The sequence below is a fragment of the Gopherus flavomarginatus genome, chromosome 7 (genome assembly GCF_025201925.1).
Source record: "Gopherus flavomarginatus isolate rGopFla2 chromosome 7, rGopFla2.mat.asm, whole genome shotgun sequence".
NCBI classification, from domain to species: Eukaryota; Metazoa; Chordata; order Testudines; family Testudinidae; genus Gopherus; species Gopherus flavomarginatus.
This window is the reverse complement of record NC_066623.1, coordinates 87,053,488-87,076,222: the sequence shown is the minus strand read 5'-3', so window position 1 is coordinate 87,076,222 and position 22,735 is coordinate 87,053,488. Positions and strand designations below refer to the sequence as shown.

The 22,735-nt window shown below is 40.4% G+C and overlaps 2 protein-coding genes across 5 annotated transcripts in view; one reads left to right on the top strand and one right to left on the bottom strand.

The window, feature by feature from the left end:
* The window catches only part of LOC127055317 (uncharacterized), a 210,018-nt gene that overhangs the window by 19,113 nt on the left and 168,170 nt on the right, over positions 1–22,735 (top strand). The window lies entirely within an intron of this gene.
* The window catches only part of ZNHIT6 (zinc finger HIT-type containing 6), a 66,944-nt gene continuing 50,588 nt past the window's right edge, over positions 6,380–22,735 (bottom strand). For all 4 annotated transcript variants that reach the window (XM_050962206.1, XM_050962209.1, XM_050962207.1 and 1 more), the window contains exons 9-10: positions 12,832–12,956; positions 6,380–7,225 (exon numbers count right to left, since the gene is read on the bottom strand). In XM_050962206.1, the coding sequence (XP_050818163.1) occupies positions 7,140–7,225; positions 12,832–12,956 (211 nt within the window). In that variant the 3' untranslated portion in view covers positions 6,380–7,139. The remainder of the gene's footprint in view (positions 7,226–12,831; positions 12,957–22,735) is intronic.

Sequence of the window (22,735 nt, the reverse complement as noted above, 5' to 3'; positions counted from 1 at the left end):
GGGCAAATTCTGTTCCTTCCTTGCATGGAATAACATGGCCTGAAAGCAGAACTACTAACATCCTTCTGCACAGAGTACATACAAGGTCACAGAACCCAGGAGCATTACTGCATGGAATTTTTACAGCAGTGCAGATGGGAGTTTGGACAGCTGCCAAGGTACTAACAGCGAGTCTGCCAAATCCACTATCCAACACCCCCTTTAAGAGGGGCTGTATCAAGCAGCAGCCACAACTGTAGCCAGGAAGATCTGCTCTTTGTCCTGGTGGAGTGAGGAGACAATTCTGCTTAGATCCTCCATGCAAAGAATGGAAGTTTGGGCAGAACGAGCTCTTCAAAAAGGAAAATGTGAAAAGATCTCAGAAAAAGCATCTACACTTCAGAAAAAATTTTGACAGTCAAGAGCAGCTGGCAGCAAATACCCTTTTCTGGATTATTCAGAAGGCAGGTGATCTAGTATTGTAGTGTCGCCATTTTTTGAGTGTCTACATGGATACTGTCAATGTCAACAATAAGAAGCCATATTCCATCCTGCTCTAGAAATGGTTTAACTATTTGGATCTTTGTGGCAAAGATCTTCATTTAACTAAAGATACAAAAAGCATGTTGGAAACAGCTTTACAGTCGGACACTGGCGTGATTGATATGCCATGGGAGAGTACTTGCTGCTTGCATGCGACTCCGTGACACTGTGATGAGTGGGGGTACCCCGTCCATGAATAAGTCTACTGGACTGCTCTTGGCCTCAGGGCTTCGAGACCTAGTGGTCAGAGTCTGTAGAGTTGCCCTCGCTCTCAGGGCTGTAAGGCCCAATGGCCAAAGTCAATAGAGTGGTGTCATGGTATACTTCCCCAATCTGAACCTTAAGAGTCCAAAAAATGGGGTACCAGCATGAATTCCTCTAAGCTTAATTACCAGCTTAGATCTGATAGCTGCCACCACCCAAAATATTATAGTGTTTTGGGGCACTCTAGTCCCCCCAAAAACCTTCCCTGGGGACCCCAAGACCCAAATTCCTTGAGTCTTATAAGAAAGGGGAATAAACCATTTCCCCGCCTTCTCCTTTCTTCCTCCCAGATCTTTCCCGCCCTGGGTACACTAGGAGATCACCGTGATTCAAACTCCTTGAATCACAACACAGAGAAATCAGGTTTGTTTCCCCCTTTCTCTCTCCTTCTCAGGCTTTCCCTCCCTGGGCTATCCTGGAGAGATAGACAGATTCAAGCTCCGTGAATCTAAAACAAAGGGATTCTACCCTTCCCCCCTCCTTCTCTCTCCCTGTCCCTCACCAATTCCCTGGTAAGTACAGACTCAATTCCCTTGAGCCTCAACAAGGGGAAAAAATCAAACAGGTCTTAAAAAACAAAACTTTTAATAAAAAAGAAAGAAAAAAAGTAAAAGTTGTCTCTGTAATTTAGATGGTAAAAGTTACAGGGTCTTTCAGCTTATAGACACTAGAGAGAAGCCTCTCCCCAGCAAAAATACAATTTAAAATACTTCCAGGAAAATACACATTTGCAAAAACAGAAAACAATCAAAAGACTATAACCACCTTTCCTACTTAATACTCACTATTCTGAATATATAAGAGACTGTAGCAGGGAGATTGGCAAGAAACCCGGTTGCACGTCTAGTCCCTTTCAGGACCCAGAGAGAACAAAGCAAAACCCAAAAAACACAAACAAAGGCTTCCCTCCACCGAGATTTGAAAGTATCCTGTTTCCTGATTGGTCCTCTGGTCAGGTGTCCAGTTCACTGTTTGTTAACCCTTTACAGGCAAAAGAAACATTAACCCTTAACTATCTGTTTATGACAAGTGGCCTTTGCTCTCAGGGCTGTAAGGCCAAGTGGCCGGAGTCAGGAACTCTGGCCACCACCCAGAGGAGGGTGATGGCTGGGGAAGGAGAACCAAGGTCCTCCCTACTCCACTGGGTCCAAACTCAAGGCCCTGTTAATGGCAGGGATCTTGACCACAACATGCTGACTATTCTCACCCGGCGGCTGAGGACGCCCCTAGGCTATTTCCTACTGTACCTCTTGTAGTCATATTTCGGGTGCCTCCATGGTCTCCAAACACTTTGTTGCGGATGGCTCCTGGCAACCCTGGATTCTCCTGGACCTCCACCAGTGTCTGAGTCTCTGCCTGGGCTTCAGCATTCCTGGTTCCTGCTGTCTGAGCCTTTGGCACCTCTCAGGTGGCAGCCTGCGGCAAGTGTTCTTCCTCCTCGCCTGTCAGCCCAGACTGAGCTGCGCAGTTCCTTTATACTACTGCTATACTTGGAGCATGCCTAGTAGGGAGGAAGGGGCCTGGCTTCCTCAACCCACATTATGGAGTTAACCGTTCCCTGTCCAGTACAGGGTGAGTACAACTGGTTGCAGACACTACTATTAAATAAAAACTCCATTTACACTCTCTCCCTCACACACTGTGTACAGGGCTGTATCAATATCATCTCATTGTGAGATCGTAGGGAATATTGTGCTGAGCAAAATGTGATACATATGTTGTGGAGGAACTTTCCTTCTCTTAGATGGTGAAAAAAGAAAACATGAAGTGTAGAAATTGTTAGAGAAGCCAGACTGACAAACCTGGCTGACATCTAATTTTATCCACAGTACAGATACAGTACATGAAATCTCCATGCAAGCTATCCCACATCACCAGCCAACGTGCATCCATCCTGACCTGAAAGTAATACGTTGAGGAGTGAGAGCATAACATCACTTGGCCTGTGCCTCCACTGGAGTAGTTTACCAAAAGTTTATATATATAATCTGCTCCACTGCACCAATGGGAGCCCTGGTATAGAAAAGGCTGCAGTGGCTTCTGATCTTTTTACCACCATGTCAATTAAGCCAGCTGAAAAGTCCTTCCAGTCTAACCTAATGTAATGAGCTTTTCAGCAGGTTTAATTAACAGAGTGGTAAAAGTAAGTTTAGCCAACGGCGCTTTGCTTCCACAATAAAAACTATTATGATCAATAGAGTTTTTATGGGAAATGAGCTAGAACAAGAAAAACATCATTAGAAACTATGCCATTGTCCATCAGTCATACAGGCCAGTGACACAGTGGGAGTGCAGTTCTGTTACCAAATTACAAAAAAGTTGGCAGGAAAAAGTCTACATTATATATGTGATGTTTTCCTGGATTTAATATATCATCTATGACAGCTCTTTCACTTTCAGTATTTATACTGAACTTCCTTTGCTGCAATTTCTTTTTTGTTTGTCCTGCATATATGATTTCCTTCCATTTCACTGCGAATTTCTATCAAACAAAACCATATGCACTACCATAGCAACATTCTAATACAAACATAGGGTAATCTTTGTTCACTGGAGTACACAGTTCATCTTTTTCCTTATTAACAGAATCTGCATCTGCATACAGTTGAACTCAAATTCCATAGCAACAACACAAACACAAATTCATGGTGTATGTTTTTTTTTCGTTTGGTGTTTTCCGGGAAATTGTTTGGAAATTAAAAAGATAGAATGCAATGTTTGTGAGCAAACAGCTTGAATTGAATAACACTGTCACAGCTGTACATTTACGCTTTGGGGGCCCCATGTTGCAAGGTGCTGAGCATACTCAACTCTTACATACTTCAGTGGAGGACAGGCAGCATCCTTCAGGATCAGGCCCTTGAGTATAAATACCTCCATATAAAACATATAGAGCCAGCGCAGGACTATGCACAGCTTAAGTCCCACCGAAAGGACTAAGTGTTGCATAGGCTTTGTGCTGGCCTTGTGCACAGAGATGAATTTCACCCACAGTGCACACAGACCATGTGATTCATAATCAGGCTTTTAAAATGTTTTATGCTATCTAGAGTCCTAGAGTATGTTTGATAAAAGTCACATCACTTGATCGTATCAAGAATTCTCTAGTACAAACATACTACAGTACTGTATTAGGAGAGACTGGTTTGCTCTCCACTGCAACAACCCTCACAGACCCAGCATATAGCCTCAGAACCTCATCTACCCCTTTGGTGGCAGCATATGGGCAGCAACCTCCCGTCTTCACACTGTCTGGGAATGGGATAACTCCTGGAGCAGAGAAATACAAATGACAATAACTGGGAATCAAGACAACATGAATTCTAGACTCGCTTTTTATGCTGACAAGTCTGTATTCTTTACAACTCATTATTAAGCAATGACTCTTCTCCCAAATACAGGTCACACAAACTGGGAATAGAACAGAGTTCTGTAATAGGGCAGACCCAATCCTATCACTTAGCTTCACTGCCTCTTAGGAAGAGCTTGTCCTATTTGTCCTTGACCATGCAGGGTGTAAAATGGAGCTACTCATGCATCATCAGTAACCCACTGTTTCACTGTGTTAAACATCTGCCTCAAAATAAACATTTATCAAATATTGGTGAAATTAAACTGTGTTTGAACTAGTCATGGAGGAAATTCAGAGTCATCCCCATTGTTCAAATTGGTAGCACCCTTTTGCCAACACAGGTGAAAACGACTGAAAGCAGTCTGGAAAACAATGCTAAATGCACCTGTTAAAAATTAAGATTTAATTCTATCTATACGGCGAAAGCCTGGGTGATGGTTTGCAGCTTTGCTCTGATGAATTTCATTTCTAACTACAACCAAAAGAATTATGCTAAGTTATGTTTATTTTACCATTTTAAAGCAATGAATACTTTCAATCTGAAAGGCAGATTTAACAGTATTTACACTTAAAAACAAATCAGGGTTGTGTTTGCCTGTGACAAAAGAGCTTAAATTGGACTGGTGTAAAAATAAGGGCGAGCCATTTCTGCACAATTAATGAAAAACAGCAAGCATTTAGAAGACTAATGCAAATTGTATCTACTACAAAACCATGTGCCTCAGCCAAACATTAATCATACACAGATGAAGTGCCTGGTTTGCTAATATCTTTGGTATTCTAATTTCTACTGTATCCCATGAATCTTAAGAACAGGAATCCCACTATCTTCTACAGATGAAACTAATTTTCTATCAAATAAGATCTGGCAGTTATATTGTTTAGTTAAAATGAGAGGTTTATTGCTAACGCATATTTATGTGAACAGGTGCAAAACTTGTTTTCAGTAACTTGTGGCTACTGAGCCTGAATGCAGTAATCAGCGATTCTGAAAGACCTAGTATTTCATTTGAAGTGAAGTGACATGGAAGTATCTATAACAATGGACAAAAATCCTTGTAAAAGTGGGTAAAAAACTAGCTGGTCTTCATGCGTTATTTTTCTCTATTACTATGAATTGTAAAAAGAAAGTAGGGCACAGGATGCTGTCACCAGACAGGAAGAAGTTTGGCTGTTTGAATTTATCAAGAATCCAGGGCATAGGAAAGGGTCAGCGATGTGACTCCCCACAGTGGGAACAGGAACCTATTCCCTTGCACACATTAAAAGCAGCTAGAGAGCCAAGGTGATGGGGGTTGATGGAGTGAGGGGAGGGGCAGCTGGGGAAAGGAGATGTGGTGTTATTGTCAGAAACAATGGCATGTATCCTATAACTGTCCAGTGCTAACAAGGCATCAACCCTCTCTTCAACACTTGATTAACTGGGTGACCCAATGAATGGTGCATTTGATGAATATCTGATTCCTATGAGGTGATGAAAGCATATCTTATATCCAGGAATGTTGGTGGAAAAATTGATCAGGCGCAGGTTAACCTTGACCATCTTGCACAGACAGAGCTACCAAAGTCTTCTGAGAGGAGCATGATGGGTAAGGAGCTAGCAGGACTAGCATCACGGGTCAGTGAAATAGGACATGGGAGTGGGAGTCAGTAGACCTGGGTTCCCTTCTTGGCTGTGCCACGGATCCACTATGTGATCTTGGACAGTCCTTTCACTTCTCTGTGCCACTGTTTTCCTGTCTATTTAGACTGTATGCAGTCTGCAGGGACTGTTTTTCTGTGTGTGTTTGGGAGTGCCCGATATGAGATCTCAATCTGAATTAGGGCTACTCTGTGCTAATAATCAAGGACTGGCTTTCCAAGTTCCTATCACATGGGTCATCTTAAACTGGAAGGCAGTTAAGGGATTTAACAATGCTGAGTTGTGAACTTACATGAAAAGTATATTACAAACACGTCCTGATCTTGCAAGCAGCCCTGCATGTGCAGATCCCCAATACTATGCTGGACCATAATGATTTGAAACTAATAGTGCCAAGTAGGTATATTGGTGCTTTATTGCCCCCAACCATGTGTGCTGTCCCCCTACAGCAAATACCATAGACATGGGATATAACCAAAAAACAGGCTGGAAGGTATTAAGTGACTCATGACATGGATGTGTACTATGGGATAATCACAGCCTGCTGTAGAATTTCACAGCAAATGTTCCTTGCCCGCAGGTGATGTGTTACATGAATCTCTATGCAGCATCTTTTATTTATTTTAAATTAGAGATAAATCTCAGAAGATATTCCATTAAAACTAGGAAATATTTACAATGTCTGATTTCAACAGATGAAATCACAATACAAAAGTACACAAAATAAGAAATATTTATAAGTCATAAATGTATTAGCATTACCTGCAGTTAGTGAATTTATTCAGTTCTGCTGATTTAAAACAACATCATGCTAACAATTCAAAAGCTCACTACTATTCTAGCCAGAAAAAAAAAATGTTCTCACTGGATCCTGCACAATGCACCTAAATATGAAAAACTAAAATTTACTACACTAAACACATACATTGTTACCAAATGAAGATTAAAGTCAACAAGAAATTATGACTGTGTCTACAGAGGCTCAGCACAGCAAAGAAATACTGTAAAAAAGTAAATTCAACTAGAAAAACATTTAGGTCAAGATTTTATTAAAAATAATAGGAGCCTGAAGTTAGGCACCTAAGTAAATGGCCAGATTTTTAAGCTCTGAGAAATATGGAGCTGGGTTGTTAAGATAAAAGCTAGATGCCCAAGATTACTGCACAAGCTGAATGTACCTTTGAAATATATATTATTATGTTGATTTATGGAAAACGTATGGCTAGGACTTACCCTAAAGTTAGGCATCCAGTTTTGAAAATGTTGCCCTTAAAACAAAAAACTATCACAATAAATGTAATGAAGAAAAAAAAAAAGTATAAGAAGCTGATCACACCCCCTTCTGTCAAAACAGATTTTTCAGGAACTGTCCCGTATTTCCCCTTCTTCCTCAGATGAGAGGGATGAACTGCCACTGTCCAAGTCCCCAGTGGATTCACTAGCATCTGAGGGGGGCATAAAAAAAAAAAGAGGAGACCATTATTACAACTCTTTTTCATTTATTTGCTCATGGTAGAGTATGGGTGTTCTAGAAAGAACACTTTATATTTCTGCTTTCCAATAACAGTGATTATTTTCTTGAATGATCATTTCACAGTGAGGTTATGAACACAAACTGGTGGCATCAAGAAGAATCTCACTATCGTGGGACAGAGCAAGAGTGCTTATAGATTTCTTTACATTTAGCAATAAAGGCAGAGTGCCTTTGCCTCCATGTGACTTTTCTCCTCCATCCACTGAAGTTTGGCTCATTCCCTCAGCTGATTTGTTTTGAAATACTGCTTTATAGGTTGCCACATACTTATAAGCCAAAAGAAATGCAGTATCAATTATTTGAAGTTTTGTTAGCGTTTTGATTAAGAGGGAACTCTTGAGACATGCTAGTTTCCTGTTGGAAAATTAAGATATGATGCACACAATGTGCTGTGTTTATATGTTTCACTCCTAAAGATTAGGCAAGGCTACAGAATCCTGAGAGTCAAAGATGATGATGTTATGGGTTCAGGATGCCCAGAGCTTTAGGACAGATCTACACTGTCTTAATGATATCACATTATGCAGCACACATTTTCCAATCTGGCCTTCACACATATTTATTTCCTGACTCAGCAGGTACTGATTCCTACCCTGCGATGCTGGAACAATTTGTATAGTAGAGGTACTGAGAGCCATTGAATGAAACTGTAAACCCTGGATATGATGGAAACCACTTCAAGCCAGGCGGTTCGGCAACACCCCTAGTACTCCTAGTTCCAGTGCCTATGCTCCTACCATCCCAAGATGAGGTCATCAGATGCCAGCAGTTTGCAGCAAAGAATTCGCTTTTTATGGTCAAACTTTGGATTTCACGGTGCACACAAAAAACAGTATTTTCATCCAAAATAATCAAAAGCTACAGATAGGCAAAGTAAGAAAAATGCTTGACATTATTAGAACGTAAAGCTATTTGCTTTGTATATTTTAACGTGATGTTTTAACTGTTATAAAGATTTAACTTTTTGAGTCTCAGCATATTGTCATTAAATAATTATCTGACCACCTACTATTGCCTGATTCCCCATAATTTCCCACAACTGTGAAAATTTAAAATGAGTACAAAGTGAAAATGCTTAAAAATATTATCCATCAAAATTATAAAAAAAATATTAAGAATCAAATTCTGCCAAACCTAAACAAACTACAGCTAGAGCAAAGTAAGGCTAAGATAGACACACATGTCAACCTCCCCTTCCCCCATTGGTATTTTCAATGTTTGATCAGTGATTAATTCAAATAGGTTTTCTGGACATATGGTGTCAGTTGCTCTTTAATAATGAAATATTACGAAGCGGGAGCTAATGGAGCATCATTATTATGTTGTCAAGATAAATTCTGCAGCTGGCAAGCACAGATAATACATGGAACATAGTGTGCACCTGTACAATTTCATTGGAATCTGGTCAAGAAAATAGAAGCATTTCACCCAGAAACATGAGAGGTCACATTTTGTCTACATTTAATCTAGTGTATAATCAATTAAGATTTATATGCCAGATATGTACTGAGTTAATGCATAAAGTGAGGACCGTTTTTGCCTCTCAGTCTTGAAAAAATGTCTGTAATTCCCTGTGTACTTGACCCATGACTGACCCTGTGTGTTGACAGCAGAGTATCTGTATTTTTTCTTTATGCAAGTCAGGCATCACAACTTTATAGAAAATAGTCAGTCAAACTTCTGACACGAAGATGCTCAATGGGCTTAAAGTTTGAATAGTAGTTTACTTCTGCTTTGTTACAACTTTGTTACTACTACTTCAATGGACAGTGTACATGGTTTTCACTCAGTTAAAAATAGTATATTGTTCATTAATGGTGGGGTTGGTATTGGGGCTATTAAGGTTACCCAACACTTCCCATTATAAGACTCTGTTTAATGAAAGCTATGATTGTTATGGTACTGGTGATAATGAACAGAAACTAAAGAGACTTTTGGTTAACAATCTTTGAATGGATTACTCCTTATTGTGTATATTTGGGGACATTTTTTTTATTATATATATTTCAATAGATTTCCAGTCCATTACAAAAAGAGGTTGCACTTGAATCTTTTATGAGGTGAACTCTGCTTTTAAAAAGTCTTAATAATCGAATAATGTAGTTGGCTTCAAAAGTTATGATAATTTTCCTTCAAGCCTAACTCCACTTCCTGGGCAGTTTCAGGATTCTTCAAAACACCGAAATTATATATAGTCACATTTTAAAAAGGGATATTTGAATCAAACACTGCTTTTTTTTTACATTTAAATTAGAACAAGTGTTAGAGTGGTATTTTTCCAAACCTCTCCCTTCCACCCACTAGGTGAGAAGGAGCTTGCTTGGATATAAAGGTAAGTCCTCTAGTATGCACAGAGAAGGCCCTGCAGGCCATACAGCCCAAACTGAGCACATAGCTTAAGAGCATTATTAAAAAACAAAAAAGACATATTAACTAATAAGATGAGCAAAGGTAAAAACAGCATGATCTTTCCATACTGTAACCTTTACCCTTTAGTATACAATCTTTTGCTATGCTATGTCTAATCTTGTTTGTAAACTTACAGTAGGAGGACTGCATTCTTGAATTTTTATGCAAACCCATGACACTATATTAACAGCCATAAAAAGACTAAGCAAATTTATGGTTTGCTAAACCGGAAATGGGTGTCAACATTTACTGAATATAAGCTTTTTAAGAGAGCATCTTTTTGAACAAACCCTGCAATAGATGGTCACTGTCTTGAAGACATTTGCACATCTCTAACACATTCCTCAACATTTCCTCAGGTTTCTGGCCAACATCAGTTTTCTCTTCCCTTTGCTCCAGTCCTCGACTCTGAGTTCTTATGGAACCAACTAGTTAGAGAAGCAGCAGCAGTACAAAGGTTAGAATTTCTTTCAATACTTTATTTGGATAATAAGCTCAAAGGCAGTTGCCATAATAGCTCATCAGGCAATAATAAGTTTAATGACGTCAACCCTATTCAGACTTGGTTTTTAGAATTGAATTTTAGAACGAATTCTCTCTTGCCAGTTATTACCACATAGGGGTCCTGTTCAACAGGGAAGGGCTCAGCTCAAGCCAAACTGGATAAGACGAAGACAAAGTTTCTCATTGAGTGGAAATGTTCCAGTAAGTGTAACGTGTCTGCTTTTCCTCCTGGAGTGAACATCTGTGGATGTAGTTGCAAGACAGACTTCAGTCTCACCCTCTGATGTGGTGCCTTACTTCTCAAGAGAAGTGAGACTTTCTGTCGTTTATCAGAAGCTCTCAAGGTCAGCTGGAAAGGATCCCATCCCTTTCTTTAAGTGAGGGTAATCTAGCAGGATCATTCATTATAATCCAGACAGAACAGTGGTTAAAAGTCAAGTATATTTAGGATAGAGAGGTGAAATATAAATATTAATTAATATTGTAACACAAGCCTTTCAAGTCTCAGGCCTGTAAAATACTCAGTCACACAACGCCTTAGGCCTGAAATAGGTTGGTATGATTAGTTTACTCAGAGATAACCCTCTACTAGTAAAGATTAAAATTATGGTAAAAGATGGATTAAGTGCTGATGGTCCGGAAACTATTCAGCAATCAACTGGCAGATACATGGCTATGTACCAGTTAATACCACAAGATGCCTGATAGTAACATTTTTGGGTATTCTGTAATAACCTCAAGTTGTTATGGTAATTCATTTACATAGGTGTTAATGAGAACAAGGGGAACTAAGGGTGGCGCCAATGAGAGATGGGGCACCCCTAAATTATCCATACTTTCACTCCCCGCTGAAGAAAAAAGGCTTGGAATCCTTATATATAAACCTTAGCAGGTGTAAGCATAACTCAGGGAAAAAAAGGTGTTGTCCAGCCTGTGTGCTGGGGAGTGGGGTATGTAGAGGGAGATGTCAGGATGAGAACCCCAGGTGACAATGATGATGCAGAGGAAGATAAAGACTGATACTCCAAGGTCCCCCAGCAGGAGATCAGTTGTGAGTGACGCCACTCGTACGGTTAAACACTTTGCAGTCATTATCCGCTATTGCACTTCAACATTTGTGGGACTGTTTATCTGCATAGTGGATTTGTTAATAAAGGGACTTGTGATAACTTGCAAATTGCTTCTCATGTGCTTCTAGGATCCCTTATTCTAATGATACCGATAGTAATACTCCTGATGCTGTAGCCCTCAAGAGACTAAACCTTTATTGATCACTGCGGTTTAAAAGATTAATCAATCACCAATCCATCAATAAGGCTATACCATCCTCCTCAGCTACTGCAGGATTGTTTCCTATGGCATACAAGTCAGTGTTTTCTCAAGTCCAATTCCGAATCTAGGTAGAGCCGTGATTAAGACTGCCAAGAAAGATCTGCTGCAAACCTATTTGGGAGTTTCTCCACAGAGCTCTGTCAATATTACAGACTGGATTGTTGGAGCTTACTTTGGTGCAATGCTTGAATACTCAATTCCTAGTGCTGACATTCCTGATCTTCCAGCTCACCTACAAGCTCTTTGAGTTGATGCACCAATTAGGAAGCACATGTTATTGTTACCCATTGTATTTCTTCTAGTTAGATTCCCAATACCAGCACTCTCCTTGTTCTCTGTTTTTTGTGCCTTTGGGGTCTTTCTGGATCCATTTTGTACTTCTTTTTGTCGCACAGTAACTTATTTCTAAATCAGCTGTATAAATAGGAAGCAAGTTCCTCTCAACCAGATGGCAACTTCAACCTTCTAGCTTTCAAACAGGCAGCCCACATTTCTGTACTGGCAGCTTTAGATACCACTTTCCTGTCTTTCCTGTAGAGCAGAAGACAAAATGCCTGTGCCTCACTTGTCATTAGCATCACTAAAAATGATGCGATGAGCACCTTAACTAGTCACCCTTCTTCCAAAAGTTGTGCTCCTTCTGTTAGTGGCAGTTTGAAGTGGAGTAGAACAAAAAAAAAATTTTGTAGTGAAAATTAAAAAATAAAAATGAAAACTTCCTTTAAAGTTTTCAGTGCAAAATGTGAATTTTCCTCTTTTATTAAACTAACTATCAAAAGGTGTTCACAACAAGCTACTTTGGAAAGATAATGTAGCTCTTTTAAGCCCATTGAAACTCCATCTTCTGAATTATCTGGTAGGCATTCGAACTTGTAATGTCAATTAATTGTCCAATGTGAGGAAAAACTACACTGGGAAATTACGCAAAATTGTGTCCTTAAGGCCAACAAGTGTTGCACAGCTTTGCTACCCATGAAATGTAATAAATAAGACTAGAAAAAAGTCCAAAAATTATTTTATTGCTATGGTTACACTACATAAGATGTACTAAAAACTAGTAAACATAGTAAGCACAAAATTTAAGCCATCTACCTAAAGGAATTAAAGCAGAGCATTCACAAAATCTGTAACAGATTTTTTCTGTCAATATTTTAAATTTAGAGGCAAATACAAAACATACTGTACATTCCTGAGATTAATAAAGGATGTATCCTTAATTATTGTTTATTCAGCTAAAATATCTAGCATAATAGGAAATAAATTTATGCTTACCTTGGCCAAGAACTCCAATATCATTCTTGAGTTTCTTTAATACCACAAGTAATGTTGGGTACTCAATTACTACCTTGTCTTTCAAATTGTCTAGAAGGCTTTTACTGGTATGCAGTTCATCATAGCTTAAAAAAAAATTGAAAGTTTATTTTAACTTTTATAGCATCGAGGACATAATATGCATTTTCTTATTTCCAGAAATGAATATAATAATTAGTTGTAAATCATCTTGGTAAGACTAATTTTCAATTGGAAACCACTTTAATTACAAGCCAATGTTACTATCCATCTAGATCAAACAAACAAACTTTATCCTAAAAATATAGGAATAAGCGAAATGTAGGTATCTCTAAAGATTAAGAGGACTAAAACCTGATTTTGAATTAAATAAAAAAAAACTCAGTGTACAATTTGTTTTCCTGTACTAGTTGCCATTATAGTATGCTAAGTGAATAAACAGATGTAATCATAATTTTTCATGCTTTAAGGCTCTAATATTAAAGGTTTAATTTACATGCTTAACATTGAATATTAGTTTAACATACTTGCTTTTTAATTGTCAATAGTTTATTAGACAGGTAGAAAAGATCATATAGGCTCAAACTGTCAGAACAAGTTTATATTGGAGGCATTTACACCTATCTTGTAAAGGTAAAACTGCTTGGACACAATTTAGACAATGTATGATCCCCATTACGTGAATCATGCTTTGAAAAATGGCATAATCTTGCCATTTACCCCTCAGCCAAACCCTCTCCTCACAGCATCAGCTGCGAACACAACTCCCAGCAGAAAACTCCACTTATTCGTGTGTTCTGCCAGGGTCACGTGATTTGGACAGCAGGCCTTTTCCATATAAGGAAGCCTTTTCACCCTCCAGGAAGGATATATTCAGAGCCAGTACAGACATCAGCTTTACGTAACAAAAGTTATGCCACAGTAATAAAAAGTCAACTGAACATATTCCCTACAATTACATTATAAAACTACCCTATCCTCTCTGGTCTTTATAAACCTCCAAACCAAAATAAGCTGGATGCTGGTGTTGGGGGGGAAAGAATTTTCAATAGTTTTCTACAATGCAAACCCTGTTTCTAATACTTAATATAACTGCAGCATCTAACAGATGCTCAGCTATTATTACAATGTGATCTGAGTGACGTGACTCCTGTTTTGAAACTAAAATTAGGATTATGAAAGTAGGATTATTAAATTACTACTAAACTACTGAATCAGTTAAAGGCAAATAAAGTTTAGATACAAAATAAATTTTATGTACAAGGGGGACATTTCCCTTAGTTGCTCTTCACTCAGTTTTTTTTTTTTTTAACATGCTGGATAGTTATTCTTTACCAATAACCACATTTCATGAATGCAAGTAGTTATTGATACACTTGACTATTTACAGTAATGCGTGATTAAGAACAGTACATCTCAGAAGCTACCAGACAAAAGAAATACTGAAGGTAAGCTAGGAATTGAGTTTTCTGGCTTTGAAGGAAACTTCATGTAAACAATAGCTATTTCCCCGCCCCCCTCCCCCCTTATTAAATTTCAACCATCATGAAAATATTTGATTTCATGTTTCTCTTGACCCAAAGTAACTATTACCTGTTCTTTCTTAAACCCTTTAAAAAGGATAACAATATATTAAATTTCTTATTTAACGAATGCTTTCATAACTTGTGGATTAAAACAGAAACATTTACTGGTTTACTTACAGTACTTTGCATTTAAAGTATAGCAATACCTTTCCTTTGGCAAGGACCTCAACACATTCTTTTCTGGTTAAGCAAACATTTACCTCAAAGAGGCTAAAGTAATTCACATGCCACAATACACTTTCCATTATCTCATGTTTTAGACAAAACAGCTTTAGTCTCCAGTTTGGCATAGCATAAAACCTTTGTACTTTAAACTATTTTATGATTGTAAATTATTAAAGTGTTAGATCACTGAACCACAGTTTGGTTTTGTTAAAGTAAATTTTATTGGCGATAGACAGGAAGAATTACAGAAAGTATATAGAAGTTTTGTTTTTTTTTAAACAGTGCAAATACTTGCAAATATAAAGTGAGCACTGTATGCTTTGTATTCTGTGTTGTAACTGAAATCAATATATTTGAAAATGTAGAAAACATCCAAAAATATTTAAATAAAATTGTATTCTGTTGTTCAACAGTGTGATTAATCATGATTAATTTTTTTTAATCACTGACAGCCGTACTGACAACAAATGTCAGCAAGGGGTGCATCTGAACTGGTATGGAACACTGCTGAACTGCATGTGTAGATAGGAACAAACAACATTCAGTACTGTTTCAGAAACTGTGGTTAAAGCCTGCTGTTATAAACAAAGCTTCATTATCTGGCACCATATTCAATCTCCCTGCCTATCCCATCATGTTCCCTTGTCTCCACAGACACCCCACATCCACATTCTCTACTAGCTTTCCCTTCATTGTTCTAGCCACCCATTGTATTCACTTCCGCATATTCCCGACTTCTCCTACACACCTCTCTGATTCCCTGCCCTTACTCCCCACCCTGGGGGGCATGGATCAACATTCATGTCACACTCTCCATCAGTACCCGACTTGGGCCAGGGAAGCTAATGATCCAATCAGCAGACCAAATTCGGTAATGATTCCTGGTTACATGCCACCTGAGCACATTGCGCATATGCTAAGATGATGACTCTCCACCCTGGGTCGTTCTTTGCCCCACACATTGCATTGTTTCCCCTCCCCCCCTCTTCTGCCCAGATCTCAAATGGTCAATAAGCTGAGGGAAGCCTGAATTCTGTCCCACTGAGTACAGCTTCACTACCACCTGGTAAAGGCTGTAGGTAGATGGCTGCCAACTTGTAGTTTCAGCTCTATTGGGACAATGGTAGATAGTAGCCATTTTGGTAAGGGCAATCACAAGCTGGTACGCCTAACTTCAGTACCAGCAGTCATGGGATAAGAGGGGAAGTCCTCTTATGGATCAGTAACTGGTTAAAGACAGGAAACAAAGGGTAGGAATAAATAGTCAGTTTTCAGAATGGAGAGAGGTAAATAGCAGGTCCCACAGGAATCTGTAATGGGACCAGTGCTGTTCAACATATTTATAAATGGTCAAGACAAAGGGGTGAACAGCGAGGTGGCAAAGTTTGCAGATGATAACTATCTTGAGTAATTTTGTACGTCCAAAGATGACTGAAGAATTACAAAGGGATCTCACTAAACTCTGTGACTGGGCAACAAAATCGCTGTTGAAATTCAATGTTGATAAATGCAAAGTATTGCACATTGGAAAACATAATTCCAATTATGTTTTCCAAAAATGATGGAGTTTAAATTAGCTATTACCACTCAAGAAAGAGATCTTGGGAGTCATTGTGGCTAGATCTCTGAAAACATCTGCACGATGTACAGTGGCAGTAAAAAAGCTAACAGAAGGTTAGGAACCATTAGGAAAGGGAGATAATAAGACAGTAAATACCATAATGCCAATATATAAAAACATGGTATGCTCACACCTTGAATACTTTTGCAGTTTTGGTCACCCCATCTCCAAGAAAAGATATATTAGAAACGGAAAAGGTACAGAGAAAGGCAACAAAAATTATTAAGGTTGTGACCAGCTTCCATATGAAGAGAGTTTAAAAAGACTGGGTCTATTTAGCTTGGAAAAGAGACAATGGAGGGTGGATATGATTCAGGTGTATAAAATCATGAACAGTGTGGAGAAAGTAAATAAAGAAATGTTATTTGCCCCTTCACGTAAGAGAACAACTAGGGTCACCCAATAATAACAGGCAACAGGTTTAAACAAACAAAGGGAAGTACTTCCTCACACAATGCACAGTCAACCTGTGGAACTCATAGCTAGGGGATATTGTGAAAGTGAAAATTATAATGGGGTTCAAAAAAGAATTAGATAAGTTCATGGAGGATAGGTCCATTAATGGCTATTAGCCAAGATGGTCAGGGACACAACCCCATGCTCTTGGTATCAATAAGTCACTCGCTGCCAGATTCTGGGACTGGACGACAGGGGATAATTGCCCTTTTCTGCTCATTCACTTTGAGCTAACTGGCACTGGCCACTGTCAGAAGACAGGATACTGGGCCAGATGGACCACTGGTCTGAACCCATATGGCCATTCTTATGTTCTTATGGCTGGCAGCTTTCAGAGGGTCCCAGCAAAATGATCTCTTGGAAGGAAGCTGTGAGTGTGGAGAGGATGAGGGCAGGGCATTCTGTCTGCTGCACTGCACCCTCTGGCATTTCCAAGGGGCTCATGTGCTCTGTGATGGTAAAAAGGCTATGGAACAGTGCATTGCTTACATGGGGTTGGTTTGGAGCACCTTCTCCAAGGCACTGGAGTATGAATACCCAAGGAGAAAAGAGAGTTGCATGGGAGTCCATAGGGTGTGCAAAGACATCCATTTTTTTAACTAACAGATTGTTGCCCTTCACACTAGCCTGAACCTCTTTGGGAAACCCAGAGGATTAGAATTATGAAACCCGTATCATGAAAACTGAAGTCACCACAGATCTGTGTCCATGACATCAACTGAAGCTTGGAGGCTGACCTGGCTGTCAGCTGATCCTTGTCAATGATGTCTTGAAATTGTGGTCCGAGTTACTGTGGAAGTTTTGTTGGTAAACTCAGACAATTTGTTGTAATTAATAATGTTGTATTTAGAAATCAATGCCTGATAATTTGCAATGCAAAACTGTTGGCTAGTGGAGGAGAAATTTTCTTCCAAAGGAGGTCTACTTTTTGGCATCCTTGTTGGAAGGAACAGAATTAGGCTGTCTCAGTCTGATGCACTCAGTGACAGTCTGAACTACCAGAGATTTGAGGTGCGTGTGTGAAAACAAATATTCCACCCCCTTAAATGGTACACCTTTTAAGTGTTGGGGCACAGGTGGCTGGGGTATGCAGAATGTCTTGATGGACTCCAATATAGCTTCATTGATCAGAAGTGATACTTTGATAGGGACTGCAGTCTGGAAGATGCCCAACACTTGTCAGTGGAGTCCTGGATTTCCTCCAGGGGAATCTGGAGTGACTCCCCAGTGCTCCTCAGGAGGTCTTGAGATTGGCAGAAATTGTTGGGTAGCAATGAATAGCCTCACAGCTGCTATCTCAGCCTCTACCTCATCATAGGAGTATGAATATCCAGATTCCACTGGCATAGCTGTTGGCACCATATACCTCAGCTAGTGGACAATACTGTAAAATGGGGCAATGATGTTGTGGATATCTACCTATAGACCACTGATTTCACCAGTATCAGTGACTGGGTTGGAATACAGAGCCAAGTCCTCAAGCATAGCAACCAGGGTCTGATGGGTGGGTAATGGGAAGGGCTTCTGCCTTTTGGTCGGGCAGATGGTGCTGAATTAGGCTGGGATGTGAATGTCACTACTATCAAGTATTTCTTCCGATACCATTGGTGCAGCTGGTAATCCTTCCCTTCTTTTTCTTGCTACTGCCAGGTTGTCTTTTTTGTTTAATTAAATATCAGGGTTGGAAGGGATCTCAGGAGGTCATCTAGTCCAACCCCCTGCTCAAAACAGGACCAATCCCCAGACAGAATTTTGCTCCAGATTCCTAAATGGCCCCCTCAAGGACTGAACTCACAACCCTGGGTTTAGCAGGCCAATGCTCAAACCACTGAGCTATCCCTCCCACCCATGTCCTTCCCCTTCCATGACCTGCAGTTTTGGGGCAGCTCTTGGCAGTTCAGATCCATGCTCTCTGTGAGTCCCTGATACGTCTGTACCAGGATGCAGAGTCTCATTAGATTTGGAGGATGCAAGGAAGGCAGTCATCTTCTTGGAACCTTTGGGAGAAGATTTTGCCTGCTTCTTATAAGAGTGTTTCTCCTTACCCTCCTGCCATTGACTATTAAGAGTCCTTGGGCCTGGTCTCTGATGGCCCAAAGCGAGGGTGCGTCTGGCCAGCAGGGGTGTTAACATGTACCTCCAGCTGATGTACAGGGTGTATATATGAAGATCAACTGACCCAGGGTCGGACTGGGCTTTCATAGACCATTCCATCAAGTGTCTTCAGAACTGGAATTCATGGGATTGCTGGATTCAGGGTGGAAAGGAACAACCAATATTGCATTTAGAGGGAATGTGGGATTCTCCAATGCAATATAATCCTGAATCATGAGGGTCACTCACTGGGATGATCCAGGGGCACGCCATGCAGGACATGAAGCCTGGAATTTTAGGCATACTAAGAACCAAATGGTGGTGGTGTAAAAGAGGGTGAACCCCCCAGACAGCAAAATACTACCTACCTATTAGTAAAACTACTGTAACTATACAAAGGGTACGCTATTTACAGAAAAAACGCACACCTAGATTAGAAGCAGGAAAGTTAGTGAAGTAATGGACAATGAGGGGTAGAACAGTAGAAAGGAACTGGGGAGGCAGTCACCCTAACCTGTGACAAGGTTTGCATACCCCGCACTAGGCAAGAAAGGGTGGTGGAAGTCCTGCTCTGGGTGGTGGAAGTCCCACCCCACAGACCATGCTGGGCATGCTCCAACTGCTGCCTCAGTATAAAATGGAGCAGCCCAGCTCATTTTAGGCTGACCACAGAGGAGGGAGGATGCTTGGTGGAGGCTCTAGCATCTGACTGTGGGAACCAGAGTTCCCATGGACCAGACCAGAGACCTTTCACCTATGGCCGGCCAACCAGAGTCGGACTCCCAGAGCACTACCTACACCAAGGAGCTTGGAGACCCCGATGATGTACAGAACCCGGCTTCAGCAGACACAGCAGGAAGTGGCCCAGGGAGGCAGAGTGAGTGGTATCTCCCATCCGAGGAAGATCAGCATGCTGTGGTAGGGTCCTTGTTGACTGAATGGTGACCACACTCGCTGCTGACAGGGCACTGGACCGAGACCCAGTGGAGGTGGTCTCCCTACCCGAGCTATCACCCCCACAGTGGTGGCCCCTGACTTTGGCCATTAGGCCACACAGTCCTTATCCCCAGGGAAGCCATAGTGACTCTGGCTATTAAGCTGCACAGCCCTGATCCCCAAGGACAGCTGTATAGACTCTGACTACTAGGTCACGCTGCCCTGAATATAAGAGCAGCCATACTGATTTTGGCTATTAGGCCACACAGCCCTTATCCCTATGGCAGCAGCACTGACTCCAGCCATTGGGCTGTGTTGCTCTCAGCCTAGGATAGTCAGGTAGGCTGTAACCATGGTGGTATCACAACCCCAAAAGGGGACGGGCGTGCATGCCTCCTCTAATGCCCTCTGTTTGGAACACGAAGATGTGCAGGAGCCGACCAGGGGATGCTTCTAGTGAAAAAAATTTGTGGTATGCTCACCCACATTGGAATACCCACCCATAGGGACTACCACACAAAAGAAGAATCTACAGTTTTGCACCCTGCAACCATTCTTCCATCTTGCAGGAAGACAAAAATATTCAACCTCCTTCTGTAGATAGTAACATTACATTTGTTTAGGCTATTGCAATAAGACCCCCTCCACTGGAGCCTACAGCTATCATCTCAGTGGTATAACTGTCTGCACTGGTTCAAACAACAGGAAATTCCCTGCTAAGATCAGGTCTCCCCCTACATCATCCACAGGAACTCTGATTTTGTGCTGCAATCTCAGATTAAAGATAAAACTGAAATTCTCATGTGATTTCTGGAACTCATAGAACTCTAGTTGTAGGACAGAAAACTGTCATATCGGAAACAATCTTTGACAGATAAATCATAACATTTAAAAAAAGTTCACACTTCTAAAAATTTTCTTGCACTAACCATCACATTTGATCATTACCCAGATTTTAAGATGGTAGTCCTGAAGCAAAGCCCTCTGGCCCCATAATATTTTGTTGAGATTGAGCTTCCCTAAATGGAAACAGAGGTATTATTAGTATAATTAAGACACAATAGATTGATGGCATAAGACACTACAATTTTGGACCCCATCTTAGAATCGTTATTCAGGCAAACTCCCAATAACTTCTGGGAAGTAAATGCAATTTTCCTGACAAAAGACTGCAGGATTTTACCCTTTTCTGGATGCCTGTATTTTCCTCAAAGACAGCACTTACAAGATCTCTCCGAAGCACTCATTCTGAAGTGCTGTAGCACAGCGAAGATAATAACTAACAGATGGACTTTCATTCCTAAGTGGTGAATAAACCCTTTGTGTGGTTATGATTTGGTGAACATGGAAGTAGTGAAATACACTTCTGAATTAGATGAGAGAGGAAAATTTACTTTTGGATTGAGAATACATTTTTCCTTGAAAACTACATAAAATTCTTTATCTTTGTATTTACAAGTTCTGTCAAAATTTTAAATGCGCAAATTTTAAGAATATCAATCTGAACTCTGAAAAACTAGGAAAAAAGTAAATCTTTAAAAGGAACACTCCCACCATGAAACTACCTTTTGATTAACACCCCTGCCCCATAAAGTATCAGAGGGGTAGTTGTGTTAGTCTGGATCTGTAAAAGCAGCAAAGAATCCTGTGGCACCTTATAGACTAACAGATATTTTGGAGCATGAGCTTTCGTGGGTGAATACATGCATCTGAAGAAGTGGGTATTCACCCACGAAAGCTCATGCTCCAAAACGTCTGTTAGTCTATAAGGTGCCACAGGATTCTTTGCTGCTTCCCCATAAACTTATCTTTAACACAAATACAAGAACCCGTTTTAAAATTGAACAATACTTTTTGAAAAGTGAAAGTAAGTTCAAGGCAATTAAGTTTACAAATGAAAATGTAATTTACACTAATATTTAAAAATATATTGGCATCACCTTTAATTCAGTAGTTTATTTCATTACAGGTTTGTGAACCTCTACGTTGTGAGCATTTTTAGGCTGTATCTACACTAGTCTCTCTCTAAACTTTCCCCCTTGCTATTAACACATGTACAGATCTACCTGTGCTAATACTGTTGAGAGTGTAGTCCAGCTCTGGCATTTTAACCATTATGTCATCTATCCCTCCTAAGTACAGGTATAGACAACTCGGTGGCTGCCAGCTCCTCACGTACACTAGGACTCCCACTACTGCAATGATGGGAAATTTCAGGGAAAAAGTCCTAGTGTACATAAGGTGTTAGAACACACTGCCTTCCTCTCAGGGGCGGCTCTAGCTTTTTCGCCACCCCAAGCATGGCAGCCAGGCAGCCTTCGGCAGCTTGCCTGCAGGAGGTCCACTGGTCCCGCAACTTTGGCATACCCGCCGCCAAATTGCCGCTGAGACTGCGGGACTGGCAGATCTCCCGCAGGCAAGCTACCGAAGGCTGCCTGACTGCTGACCTCACAGAGACTGGCAGGGTGCCCCCCTGCGACTTGCTGCCCCAGGCATGCGCTTGGAGTGCTGGTGCCTGGAGCCGCCGCTGCTTCCACTGTCAATCAGTTCGTCCAAAAATCTTGCCAAGAACCAACTGTAACTTTTATCATAACTATTTCAAGAGAAGTTTTTAAAATTCAGCTCATTTCATCATTAAATGAGGATCATCCACAGAGCGGATCTTTTAAGTCAGTGTTGTATATCCTTCAGGCACAAAGTTTTGTGTATAGCAACTTTATGCAGCGTTTGAACCTGGGATTCTCAGCACAAAAGCAAAGACCTGTACCACTTGAGCTAAAGGAGTAACTTCAGTAGCTGAAAACAGCAGTAGGGGGTCATTGCCTGGACGACTACAGAGGGAGATGTAACCTACTTCACAAGCATGTTACACATGTACCTCACCATCCAACTTTACCCATCTGCATAAAAAGTGCATATTTTTCTCCACCTATTAAATACCGAATGGAACAACAGAACAGAAAAGGAATAGCATCATCCTTTTCTTTACATTCAGATTAAGTTCTTCAGACTATGTAATGATAATTTC